General features: G+C 38.4%; 1 protein-coding gene across 4 annotated transcripts in view; it reads left to right on the top strand.

Moving 5' to 3' along the window:
• TRAPPC12 (trafficking protein particle complex subunit 12) overlaps window positions 1-13,522 on the top strand; it is a 60,626-nt gene that overhangs the window by 38,956 nt on the left and 8,148 nt on the right. For all 4 annotated transcript variants that reach the window (XM_057431695.1, XM_057431696.1, XM_057431693.1 and 1 more), the window contains 2 exons: window positions 3,597-3,670; window positions 11,500-11,598. In XM_057431695.1, coding sequence (XP_057287678.1) covers window positions 3,597-3,670; window positions 11,500-11,598 — 173 coding nt within the window. The remainder of the gene's footprint in view (window positions 1-3,596; window positions 3,671-11,499; window positions 11,599-13,522) is intronic.

The raw sequence follows: 13,522 nt of genomic DNA, 5'->3' as shown, positions 1-13,522 counted from the left end.
AAACACTTTTTTCACAGACAGTGTGTTTTTATTGCTTGCTTAAGTATGCCAGAAGTTTTCACAAGACTGACCCAGAGTTGTTAAAAACAGTATTTTTGGAATCTCATAGCCTGCTCAGCCTCTCAAATGATACACCTTGTACTTTTATTTGCTGAAATTAATTTCACAGTTTTGCCCTTGATCAAACTGGTGCTCTATATCAGCTTTTTTTCCCAATTTAGAAGAAACAAAGAACATGGCTGCTATTCTTTAGGGATGAATATATAAGTGTATTGATGTCACAGCTAGATGGATGTTTTATCTTAAGCCTTGGCTGACTGGCTCCTCTCGGTCCTCATGTCTGAAATCACTGTTTTGGTTTTGGATTGTTTTTTCTTTTAAATTGAACTCCCATCATTCAAGGGCTACACTGGCTTAGGATGCTGCTACATCGATGGCTGAGTCTCACTAGCTGCGCTATAGACCCTTGAAACATCAAAGTCACTTTTTAGAATAAGAGATGATACAAATCTATGTTGTCATTTTCATGATTTTACATGCAGCTGTGTTTTTTTCTGTTCTTAGTCATTTAGCTTCAATAGTAGAGGATACATTACTGCATAAAAAATTGGACAAGAAGTGACATTCTGGGTTATATGAACCACTCATAGTGCCTACCTAGCAAGTTAAAAGCATAATACCAAGAAAATAAAACCCTTTCAGTTTCAGCTAACAGTCTAAGGAATCTTACCAACTTCTTTCTAGGATAACATTCACCTAGAGCCTGTGGGAAGCAAAAGTCTGGTGCTGAGATAACAAGAGGCCAAGTAGAGTTGTTAGCAGAGTTTAAAAAATAATAACAAACAATTCCCCAAAACAGTTCCTGTATGGAAGGGTGGTCTGCAAACTGACTGGATATAAAGCAGCTTTAATGTCTTATTGTATTTGACTTAATACACTAATCTATATAAGTCCTAAAAAAAACCCAGATGAACGCACATGTGAGCAGCATATATCATAAAGGCATAATGTGCAAGTATAGTCAAATTAATACATTTACTACTCGAAAGGGTTAGGAAAAAGAGATACAGTCGGATACTAAAGATTTTCCTACAGTGCTCCATGAGTTTCTGTTCCTCTCTCCTTTTATCTACTATTCTTCTTGCCTCTGTTCTCCTGCTTACACTTCCCTGTTATCTGTTCTTATTATCACCACATTCTTTTCTGTTTTACTCCTATAAAACCAAGACACTGATCCCCCTTAAAGGTACAAGGACTTTTTCCTAGCTGTGTCATAATCCTGTGTCTTACAGTCTGACTTGCTGCTGAGTTTCTGGCTCCTTGCTTTCCTCTCTGCTGCTGCTTTAGAGCTGTGATGAGCTCAGGAGGAGACATAGTTAGAAAAGCAGCAGCTAGTAGTTACCAAGGGACTATGCTGCTGAAAATTTGGAGGGATCTTCATATGTCTGCTGTGCAGCTGCCTGTAGGTTTAAGGCTGCCAAAAAGCCAATGGGTCCTTTGCAGAGACTGTTGACTGCTATTGTCTGTGGAGGTCAGCCAGGTCTGCTCCCTGTCTACTTCTTTGCTGTATTTGGAGTTCCAGAAAGCTGATAATGGATTTGTTTTTTTTCATGTGAGACTAGCTGAAGCAAACTTTATTAACTTTATGTGAAGACAGCCTTAATTCATCATGGGGATTATGCTTAGCCTGTAATTTCCTTATAACTAGTGTAAGAAGGTACCATACCAAGTGACTTATCATGTACATTTCCTCTAGTCTGGAACATAGCACTTATCTGCCAGTTTTTCAACAGGCAGAGATTTAGCATTGCACCACTTGCGTGGTAACACATTCTATAAGATGCTGGTTTTGCAGCTTCTCTGTGCACAGAGCTCCTACCAAAATGAATGGCAATGTGGAGTCCTTGATATATAACAAGGAAAAACAAGCGCTTGAAGTGGAAGTGTGACTGCCTGGACCTGCACAGTGGGTTTCAGGCATCTCAGTAACATACAATGATCTGCTGTTGGGTTTTTTATTTGTTTACTGCTTTGCCGGTTTTCTTTAACCCCTTTCCTGCCAGTGCTAAGAAGCCTTATCCCACATGGGTACAGAATTTCCACGCCAGGTTCATGTTTAATTCATTGCACAGACTGAAGGCATCTGGTCCGTATGTCTTGTGGTCCTTTCTGAGAACCATAGCTGATCCTATTCCATTGTTAATGGGAAATCTAGATGTCTCCACTGCAGGAATCCATATCTAATTTGTTTTCACTTAATTCCTAGAAAGCTGAATGTGGTTACCACACTGTCAGGACATGCAAAAAGGAGATGCATTAATATAAGTGAAATAATAAAGGAGAGTAATTACGTTCTGGTTTTATACACACACACACGCAAGAAAGGAAAAACAGAAATACGTCATAAAATATTTGCTCATGTTTTACAGCTTCCTCTCCTTTAATAGCCGTAATGATATGTGATCAAGGGGGAATTTCTGAAACAAAAGCTAGGAGTAATGAATGATTTTAAGCAGGGTAGATGAAATACTAGGTCCAGTCTTGGGCCGCACATTGTGCCCTTCTTCTCGCAAAGGTAATTTTGGAATATTCATGGGGGTTTTTTTGTTTCATTGTTGAAGAGAATTGAAGGAGTTTTTAGGAAGGCATTTCACCAAGCTCTCTTATTATTTGTAATGGCATTTATGTGTGCTGAAAGAATTATCTATGTGACCTGCCATGCTTTCAGCAGAGACTACATTATTGATACAAATGAGTGGTCTCAGTTATCACCATCTCATTGAAATAGTCTCTTCTCTCTTCCTCCCCTCCTTTCAAATCATTACAGTGACCTTGACAGATGATTGACTGAGATACATTCATTTTCCGAATGAACTAAATTAATAACCCTAATGTTTATTTTTGAGGGTTAGAGGAATATTTCTAGCATTGATCTGTGGTACTGTAACGCAAGAGAAAATGAGCATCTGTGTGAACCGTTTTCTTCCAACCTTAGGAGTCTGTCTGCAAAGCAAGAGAGGGAAATCTGCTGCTGCAGCTTTTAATGCCTGCAAGCTCCAGGAGCGTGGGGAAAGCAGACAGGCTTGGCAGATTATTTCCAGCATTTCTTTAAGCCAGAGGCAAGCACAGTCACAGACTCAGACAGTTCTCACCCTGCATGGTTTGGCTTTGAAATGGCATTTTAGCTGTGTTTGATTTTTGATTTTTATCACATTTAATGCTGTAGATTACATGTTTTTAAACTGATGCTCATTATCACTTGAATCTTTTTGCGCACCTTTTGTTCTGATATTGGAAAATGTGTGGCTTCTTTTGGTGTTTAATATTTGGCCTGAGCTCAAAGCTGAGCTGTCTATTGCTCTGCATTGTTGCATCGTGTATGGTACCCAAGAGCTGCTTGAGCAGTTACCTTGGGGAGGTGAAGAATTTTCTATCTGATGGTGCAGGGTGACCAAGAATTACAAATTCTAGGCAAAAACCCAGCGGTGTTAACGAGGGGGATCTTTCAAAATCGTAATTCACAGCACTAATAATTGATGGCAAGAAAGAAGCTCTAATTTATTTGTGCAAATTCACAAGCTGCTCTTATTTTGCAGCCTCTGTTCAGCTGTGGAGGTCACGTCTGGGCCGGGTGATGTACTCCATGGCAAACTGTCTGCTAATGATGAAGGTATGTGGGTGGCAGCAACTGCAGAGGTACCGTATATTCCAGAATAGATTGTCAGAGAAACTGCAAGACAGTTACTGGTGCATAGGTAAGGGAAGACTGCCTGACAGTATGTGAAGGTTTTGCTTAGTGAGGTATTAATTAGGTTTAATAATGTCTTATTTAATAGATAACTATTTGCAATAATGTTCTTTGGGAACATATCTGTACTTATTTCTCCCCAGATCATCCTGGAGAACATGCAATAACAATACAGAATTTGCATTTTTAAATTGGATTTTTCAAACACTTAACTAAATGCTGTAATTAAAAGCAATTATGTGCTGTGTCCTTTTCAAACTATGCACTAGGAATGTTGCTCTGTTTTGAGGATTAATAATACTGTAGCCTTTGTATGTGATGAAGATCCTGGATATCTAAATGCATCCTCCCTTGTCAACCTACCTCAATTGTAAGTTACCTTCTTTCAAGTTTAAATCCTCACAGGAAGGGATGGGCAGAGGAGAAAGGAATAAAAGCAAAAGTAACTAGCTTCCACTGTTGTGGTTTTTTCCCTTGATACCTTCTTACTTTTTCAACCAATCCTGCTGCATTTGGTGCAACACTCTTAGTTTCTCCTTGTATTCAGAAAGCAGAAATAAAACAACTTCTGTTCATCTCATGGTCAGGGAAGCAGGGAAACCACCATTCTTGCAGTGTACTGCTGTTAGCTTAACTGTATTTCACAAATCAATTAGCAGCAACAGCCTTGGAGCAAAGTTGTCAGCAGTATAATCTTCACAGGCCAAGATATGCAGTCCTTGCTTCCTGATCTTTGGTTGCCCAAGGTCATGCCAGACCCGACCCTCTGATGTTTACTGAGCTTCTTTCCAAATGTGGCTCCATTCTTAATAATACAATACCTCAAAAAGCATGCATTGTTTAGAAGAGATCCAGTTACCCAAATACTGCTTGGCATGAAATGGAACGTCCTTTTTATGAGAATTACAGAAAATGGAAATAGGTATTCATAATGATAGTGTGATGAGGACATTTCTGTCTGGAATAGAAATAATTGTCCATTAAAACAGGAGTTATTTTTAAGAAGTAGTCAACATTTGAGTTTTGAAGTAGGTATTTGACATAGGGGTTTTTTTAAGGAGCTTTGGTTTCAAAAAAAGCAGGAGTTTCCATCCCAAACGAAATAGAAGATAGAAATAAGAAAATGCTGGTAATACTGTTTTTGTTTGGGATTTGTTGTTTTTTTTTACTCTCTCTTAAGAATTTCACTTTACTTTTGGCTGTGAATTGTTTTTAACACTTTCAGTGTTTTTCTTCTCGTGTACGCACAAATCCACGTGCATGCATAGTTCTTTCTTTTCTGGTTTGGTCCCGTTATTGTTATTCTAGTGATGGAAGAATATTTGGGAATACTGGGTATCACCATTTTGGAAATGCTACTCCAGAAATACTGCAGCTCAGGTACTTCTTAAGGCCAGTTGTATTTAGAGCCTATCAAGCAGCTGTTAAGTTAGAGATTTATGGTTAAACAGTAACTTCCAGGTGGCCCACAATCACATATTAAACCATGACTACTTTCATCTGAAATTTGCATTTCAGTGCATTGGCCGTGGAGTTGCGAATGTCTCAGTTTTCAGAAATATCCCTATATGGAGTAGTAAAGTTTTTAAGAAAGATTTTCCAAACATTGTGTCATGATATAAGCCCAGCTGGTAACTCAGAACCGTGCAGCAACTCTCTCACCCCTTCCACCTTCCACCCCTCTCTGGCCATGATGGGGAGGAGAATCAAAAAAAATTTAAACCTCACGGGTTAAGAACAATAACTAAAGTCTTACATGAAACTACTGCTACTAATAATAATAATAGTAAGGGAAATAACAAGGGGAGAGAATATAAAACTAAAAGGGGAAAGGGAAAAAATAAACACAAGTGGTGCAAATTACAGCTGCTCACCACCCACTGACTGATATCCAGCCTGACCTGAGCAATGATCTGCCCTTCTGGGTTACTCCCTCACTTTTATATGCTGGGCATGACGAACTGGGGTACAGAATACCCCTCTGGCTAGTTTGGGTCAGGTGTCCTGGCTCTGCTTCCTCCTTGCTTCTTGTGTCCATCTTCACTGGCAGAGCATGAAAGACTGAAAAGTCCTTGATTGGGGTAAACATTACCTAGCAACAATTAAAATATCGGTGTGTTATCAGCATTGTTCTCAGACTAAAGTCAAAAACACAGCACTGCATCAGCTTATAAGAAGGAGGAAAAAATAACTGTTGAAATCAGGAGACATAGTCATGTTGCAGTTAAAATCAGAGTAGTACATGAAGTTACTTTTTCCACTTATGTGACAGATCCTTTGTGAGATAATTATATGGGTTGTTGTCCTGGGTTCAGCAGTTGCAGTCATTTTTCTCCTTGGTAGCTGGTGCAGTGCAGTGTTTTGACTTTCAGCTCGGGAACACAGCTGATAACAATGATGTTTTGGTTTGGCCAAGGACTTTGTGAGCATCATGCTCTGCCAGGGAGGAGGGGAAGCCAGGAGGAAGCAGAGACGGGACACCTGACCCAAGCTAGCCAAAGAGGTATTCCATACCACAGCACGTCATGCCCAGAAGGTAACTGAGAGTTAGCCGGAAGGGCTGGGAGACTGTGGGGTTGGAGGAGGTATCGGTCAGTGCTTGGTCGGGCTGGGGGGGGGCAGTTATTGGTTGGCTGGTGGTGAGATGTTGTATTCTCCTCCCTTGTTATTTCCCTTATCATTATTATTATTGGTGGTAGCAGTAGTGATCTGTGTTATACCTTAGTTACTAAACTGTTCTTACCTCAACCCGTGGGAGTTGCATTCTTTTCGATTCTCCTCTCTGTCCCTCCGGGAGTAAGGGGAGGGCAAGAAGGGGGGGAAGTGAGTGAACAAGCTGTCTCTCTGGTTTTAAACTATGACAGTTCTTTATAAATTTAATACTTATAAGACCATTCTAACATGAAGCAATGCCATAATAATCTTCTCCACCTTCTAGAGTACTCAGTGTAAAACTGTTTCTTCAAATAGTTTTTAAACACAGTTCTGTTAATTCTCCAATGAACAATTATATTAATTGACCAGTTCCACTTTTTTTGTCGATTGTGTAATACTTTAAAACCTGCATTTGTTCTTATTCAAGTATTTCAAGTGTATGTAATTTAGGAAGAAGAAAAATAAACCACCAGAGATTTCATTCCACAAGTCAGCGCCATCTATTGCCATCTAGTGAACTTTTACGATATTGCAATATGGTCATAATTTGAACCCCAGATACTATTAGTTGAATAGAATAGCTTGTGCTATTAGTAGATTGATAATAATAAATTATTAAAGTAAAACTATGTGACATCATAATAAGAATAGAAAAACTTATTATCTTACTTTTGCTAACCTCTTTCTTCGCACAGAAAACTTCAGAGGTATTTAATAGGGAGCGATCTTGTTAGGGTTGACTCTTGAAAATAAAAATAAAACCCAAACACTTTGATTAGCTGTTGGGTCTATAACTATTTAAATCTACTTCAGATATCCTCAACTCTAATTAGGTTTATTTCCTGTCATATCTCTTCTGTATTACTTATCTGACTCAAGGAATTCTGTTTATGTAGCACAATGATTTTTGTCTTTTAAATATGGCCTCATTAGCTTCATAGCTAAATATCTCATTAAATTAATGAGGAGGGGTATACTGTTTTGGAGGTAACCAGTTAAGCTTAATTAACCTTAATTAAAGGCACTTTTTTTTCGGTGTTGTCTTAACTTTTTCAGAACTTGCCTTTCATAAAAACAAAAGCATTAGAATTTATTTTAGTTTAGGTATAGTGCAATTAAAACTGTACAAAGAAGGAGGTAACAGCTTGTATTAGTGACAAAAGGGATGACGAAGAACTGTGATTTAAAGGAGAAAAACTGCATGAATCATCATGTCTTTTGCCTAACTGTGCTGCAGTACTGCTCTTTGGATTCGTAACACTGTGAATCTCTGCTTTCATAACCTTTCCACAAGTGCACTAGGTAGAGAGGCTGGATAAGTTATCCATGTCCTCTCTTCCAAAAAAATAGTATCTATGAACTCTGCACTTTGTATAAATAAAGCTGATTTTTAGTCTAGGGTTTATTGAACCTACTCTCAGCATTTGCACTTGATGGTCATTTATGCTTATTTCTGTGTATCTCACAGTTAATATTTTAAGTACTTAAGGTGGTAGCGAGGGAAACATGAAAATGTATAATGCATGAAGGGGAAAGTACAGTTGTACTGTGGTGCAATAAATGAAAAACAAACCCCATTTGCCATTTTTGTGCAGGTAGATCCAATGGCTTACTAGAACTACCTTGGATTAGAATATTTAATATTAGCTCCAAATTTCATGATAATACAGATACTGAATTATAAAACAGTTTAATAACAAAGAGGCCAACTCTCATACTGAATTGTATAACTTCAGTCATTTTTGCATGAACGTGTGGAAAATCTGAAGGCTCATAATCTTTGAAAATGAAAGACTATGATAGTGCATCAGCCCCACCTTTAAGTCTTCAGATCACAAACTGTAGTCATTGGGTTCTTTACTGGCAGTATTTAATGTCTTACTCCTCGCAACCACAACTTGTATCAACCAAGACTTTGCTCCTCTGGGAGGGCACCTGTTTATCATTCTGTCAAACAGTTCTTCTTGTACCATGTCACATTAGCAAAGATGAAAATTAAAACAGTCTTTAGTAAACGAGACCAAATCTTGTATACTTTACAGTATGCTCCTTTAGAAGGAACTTTCAGATAAGATGCTTTTATAACTTACTGGAATACTGTCATTCTGTATGACATATAGGATACTCTAGAAGTACTGTACCTTCCATAATAGTGGAGAGGAGTAGGAAATCCATTTAAAACTCACCATGGGATCCTGGAGTAACTACAAAATGAGGTTGTATTTAGAAGTGAGCCCGGATATTGTGATAATGTTTTACAGTTTCATCCTGGGGCCATCCTTGTCTGTCCTTAGGGATTGCTTTGGACAAATGTAACTTAGTCTCTGTCATATCCTGGAACAAATGAGTCCCATTTCTGTGGTAGGTACTGCAAGGCATGAGGTAGATAAGCACAGACACTATGTGCTGTCATATGGAAACAGGATGCTGTATCCACACTATACACAGTGCATAGACTCTTAATGCTTCACCTATACTCTTAACATTTTAGGAGGTGTGAATATTCTTGTACTCCTAGTTATAATGCATGGTGATGAATAATCACTTGACAGAGAATGCAAAAGGGGAGGAGGTTTCTTTGCCTGACTAGGCCAAGTCTATGAAAATCCCACAGCTTGAGCCTCCTAAGACATTAGTGGGGTGCTTGTTCCTGCCAAGGCTGGCTACTACCTACCCTGGGAGCCTGTGATGGTGTAATTGTGCAGACGGTGTCCACTTGTGCAGCTGCATCTGGCCAAGACTTTTCTGCAGTCAATTCATGCTAAACTCTGAGATGACAGAAGAGCTTTTCTATCAGCTTAACTGCGTGATCTCCTGGGGTTTGTTCTACATGAGTTTGGGGATGTGATTGTAAAGTCCCCATACCTGAGCCTAAGCCTCAGAGAGTGCAGGAGACTGAGCATTGGGTAAGGAGCAGCTTTAGACCATGGAACAGAAGACACTGAGCATAAAAGCTAGAGTTTTATAGGAAGGGATAAAATGCAGTCATAGTCAGATTTTATTAATGATACTCTTTCAGATATTAATAGCTAATACAAGCATGGCTCCTTTAAGGAGACAGATCAGAGGGTCCCTATTCCAAGTTTTTTCTTGCCTACCTGACATGTAGGACTCCATAATCAATGAAGTCCTTTAGTGAGAGCTGTTACAGTAAAATTTGAGCTTTTCATAAATCATACACTTATGAAAATTTTTGTTAGTAAATTTCATCACATTTGACCTCTGGATGCTAAATAAATCCATACTTAAATAATTTTTGTACGTGTGGCCTCTTGCCTGCTCTGAACTTTTTCCATTACCAATAATAATCATAAACATGGATGACACACTAGAATCGGGATAAAATGTTAACTGTTAACATGCAATATAATGTTTGCAAGTAAAGGTCACACAGAGTACATCTTGGACTGTTTAAGTCAGCCTGTAGTAGTATAGGACATGTAATTTCTCTCATATACAGATTAGACTCCAAAGACTTCTCTTGATTTTTGTGTGTGTGAAACAATTAGTATGTTGACCCTGGTTCATGGGTCAAGTAGTCATAGAATGGTTTGGGTTGGAAAGGACCTTCAAAGGTCATGTAGTCCAACCCGCCTGCAATGAGCAGGGACATCTTCAACTAGATCAGGTTGCTCAGAACCACATCTAAGCCTGGCTTTCAATGTTGGCAGGGGTGGGACACATGCCACCTCTCTGGACAACTTGTGCCAGTGTTTCACCACTGTCACTGTAGGAAGTTTCTTCCTTATATCTAGTCTAAGTCTACCCTCTTTTAGTTTAAAACCATTACCCCATTTCTGTTGCAACAGGCCCTCCTAAGAAATGGTTCAGCCTTTTTAGGTGCACCCTCAGGAAAAGAAATCAGTTACACCTCCTCAGACTAAGCGTGAGATGAAGAAAAAGGACCTTTACCAGTAGCTGTGATCACATTAGGGACAAGTTAAATGGGTCCTGTAATTTGACCAAGAAAAATAGTAGGGTAGAGAGTACCTCAGGATGTCTGTGCAGTTATGAAAAATTATTCTTTGTTGTCTTTTGCTTCCCGACACTCACCACAAATTCTTGTATTAAGCTGAAGGGCGGGACTGTCAGGAGGCATCAGATTAGTACAGCTCAGGTTTCTTTGTGTATGCCTGCCAAAGACCATGTGTCTAGCTCTTAGAGTCATTTACTGCCCAGGTCATTGAATTACTGTACTGAATTACCATAAAAGAGCTGCACTGCTGTAACCAGTCTCATGGACATTTCTTTGATGTGGGAAATGGGAGCATGATTTTGTTTAATCTTCTGTTACTTCTCATTATCTGGAGGATGCTGTTGCACTGCACCTTGAGTGGACAGATCTCAGAACTGCCACTTGCCAGCAAGTGGCAGCTTTATGCAAGTATTTATGGAGGAGGTATTTATGGTCTTTATTTAGGTATCAGCAGGGGGAGGATCACTTGCAAAGCTTTCTGGAGTTCAGAACTAGCCCACTCCTCACTTAGTTTTAGCCCAAATCAGTTTTCTATTTAGATTATCTACTCCTTTTCCTTTTATTCTGTATGGTAGAAGGGAAGAGGGTTTGGGTGAAAGAATAGAAAAGGTCTCATTTCCCTTGGCAGCAGTGCTGGTTTGTCATCTGAAAATGTGCATGAATTGCAGCTTCTGTCACATTATATTTTTCAGAAGTTAAGACCATGTGCACAAGCAGCTCCAAAGCTTTGGAGCATAGTTTGTTAAACCATGTAAATTATACATATATTTGAAACATGAGACCCTGGGCATGCAGAAGGCTTTTGACTTTCATCCTAAATCATAATCTAAGATGAAGAGTAAATGTTCAAATTTTTTGTTCTTGGCATTTAGCTACAAAGAGAATGTAATCCATTTGGGGAAAAAAAAAAAGAGGAAGATCCCCTGTGTTTGCAGTTCTAGTATAACTGAGAAATAACCAATATAGTCAGCTCCTACTGCCTGCAATGATAAGTAGAAATCCTGTTCCACTGACAAGTTGCAATTACTTTAATTCCATTTGAATATGCGTTTAAAAAGGAGACATAAAGGCTGAAGAATGCTGAGCTTAAATACCTGGTCATGTTCTTTTCACTCCTTAGGACTATGTGCTTGCTGTAGATGCGTATCACACCATCATCAAATATTACCCACAGCAAGAGCCTCAGCTGTTAAGTGGAATTGGAAGGATTTTCCTTCAGGTATGCATTTTATTCTAAATCTCCTGGGTAGTATTGCTGTTGACAGCTATGTAGTGAATAAGTTGCATTTAAAACTAGAACTGTTTTACAGGGTATGTATCGAATTGTAGAGGCAGTGTTCAAAACAAATACTTCTGCCATGTGATACTAGGTAAAGGTAGGAAATATAAAGCACCTACAATATTGGAAGTACGTTAACGGACAAAGAACATGCTGTAGAAAATAATGCTAATAACTTAATCAAAGGACAACATTCTGCTTTCCCTGAAACTAATGGTAAAGCTCCTATTGACTTCAGTGAGCTAGAATTTCACTAAAAATCTCATTTCTCACTGTGTCAAAATGCATGCACCTCTCAGTCACACTGTATAGCTGCTATCATCATCCAGCAAAAATTGAAGAGTTTCCTTCTTTTGTCCAGGTTACATCCCTGAGGAGACAGGGGAGGGCATATTAAAAGCAAAAACAGGACTGCACAAGTATAATAAATACCCATGTAGCTATCTACTTACAATAATAAGTGAAAAAGATGTAAGTGCAGCAGTACTTTATCAGAATATGATGCAACTAAATTATTAGTATCTGATTGTTTTATTAGTTGATTTTAATTTGTAGTATTTCATGAGTTCTCAGTTCTTTCATATTTCTTATACTGATATTTCAAACTTAGCCTTTTTTATCTACTTCCCCTTACTTATAAATCTGAGTTTACAAACAATTATATTTGTGGAATTTGTGTTATAAAATTGTATTGAAATAGAATAATTTACTCTTGATAGATAATTCTATCATTAATATTGCTTGCTGGAAATCACAGAATGTCATTAAAACTCAGTTATGGATTTTCGGTTCTCAGCGGGAGCATGTTTTCACAGTGTGGTAGACATGTTTGTCATTGAAAGTCTCTGGTTGGAAGTGGATCTCCATCACTATAGAGCAATTTTGTGATACTAGCTGTGTGCATTAATTATTACCTAAATAGGCAACCTAGTAATTATGCTTATTAAAGAATGGTACTGTAAATATGCATAATACTGTTGAAAATACAAGTTATTAATAGCTTTTGTCTTACTGGGAAATGACTGGGTATGTTACTGGTACTGCCTTGCTGATGGGAGTGTCTCCCTTACTGTCACTCCAGTCTGTTAATAGTTCTGTTTGCTATAGGATAAAGTTCATTCTTAGGAGGAAAGCATCTCCTAACTATGTCTGTCCAATTTCAAAAGCAGCATTTGCAGGCTCTGTACAGTCATCTGGAGTTGATGTCCACAGTGTTGGCTGTGACAAACTTAGAGGTTTTACTGTCAGAATTGGACATAGCAAGAAAGTATGAGGAACCCTTGAGATTTTCATCTGACCCTAGACAGTAGCTAATAAAAAACATCACTTTTAAATTCAAATGTTTCCTTTCTTCTAGCACCTTAAGGAGATATTGTTTCACTCATTGGTTTTCTTTTTGTGACAAAATCTTCAGCTGTGCCTGGAGGGTACAACATTAAAGAATTTAGAAAGTGGAAAGCTGCCTGACCTTAGCCTCTGCAATAGACTCCTGCAAAACAGAGCTAAAAGCAATAGATAAATCCGAGCAGTGCATAAGAAGAATCATCTTGTTTTCTAGACGAAAAACAAACTGAAGTGCATACTATTCTGGAGGTTCCATGTTGGAAGCTATGATTATTTGAGGTTAACAGAGGAATATTCATTTCTATTCAAAGTGATAACTGTTATTAGATACTGAAGTCAGGTTGGTTGAACTAAGTTAAATAAAATTTAGTGATGAAGACCACTTTAAACTTTAACATGTTAATGACTAGTCAGGAGTAATTCTTTCTTCTAAATGTTCTGTGAGTCATGTCGTGTCCCCCCCCCCAAAGTAAACTGTTTCCCTTCAGTGAGATAACTAAGAATTGAAAGTTTGGCATGT

The sequence above is a fragment of the Pezoporus wallicus genome, unplaced genomic scaffold (assembly GCF_028554395.1).
Source record: "Pezoporus wallicus isolate ANWC-B61680 ecotype Strahan unplaced genomic scaffold, APGP_CSIRO_Pwel_v1 contig_161, whole genome shotgun sequence".
Taxonomy (NCBI): domain Eukaryota; kingdom Metazoa; phylum Chordata; class Aves; order Psittaciformes; family Psittacidae; genus Pezoporus; species Pezoporus wallicus.
The sequence above is the reverse complement of the archived record's forward strand: the minus strand, read 5'-3'. Positions and strand labels throughout refer to the sequence as shown.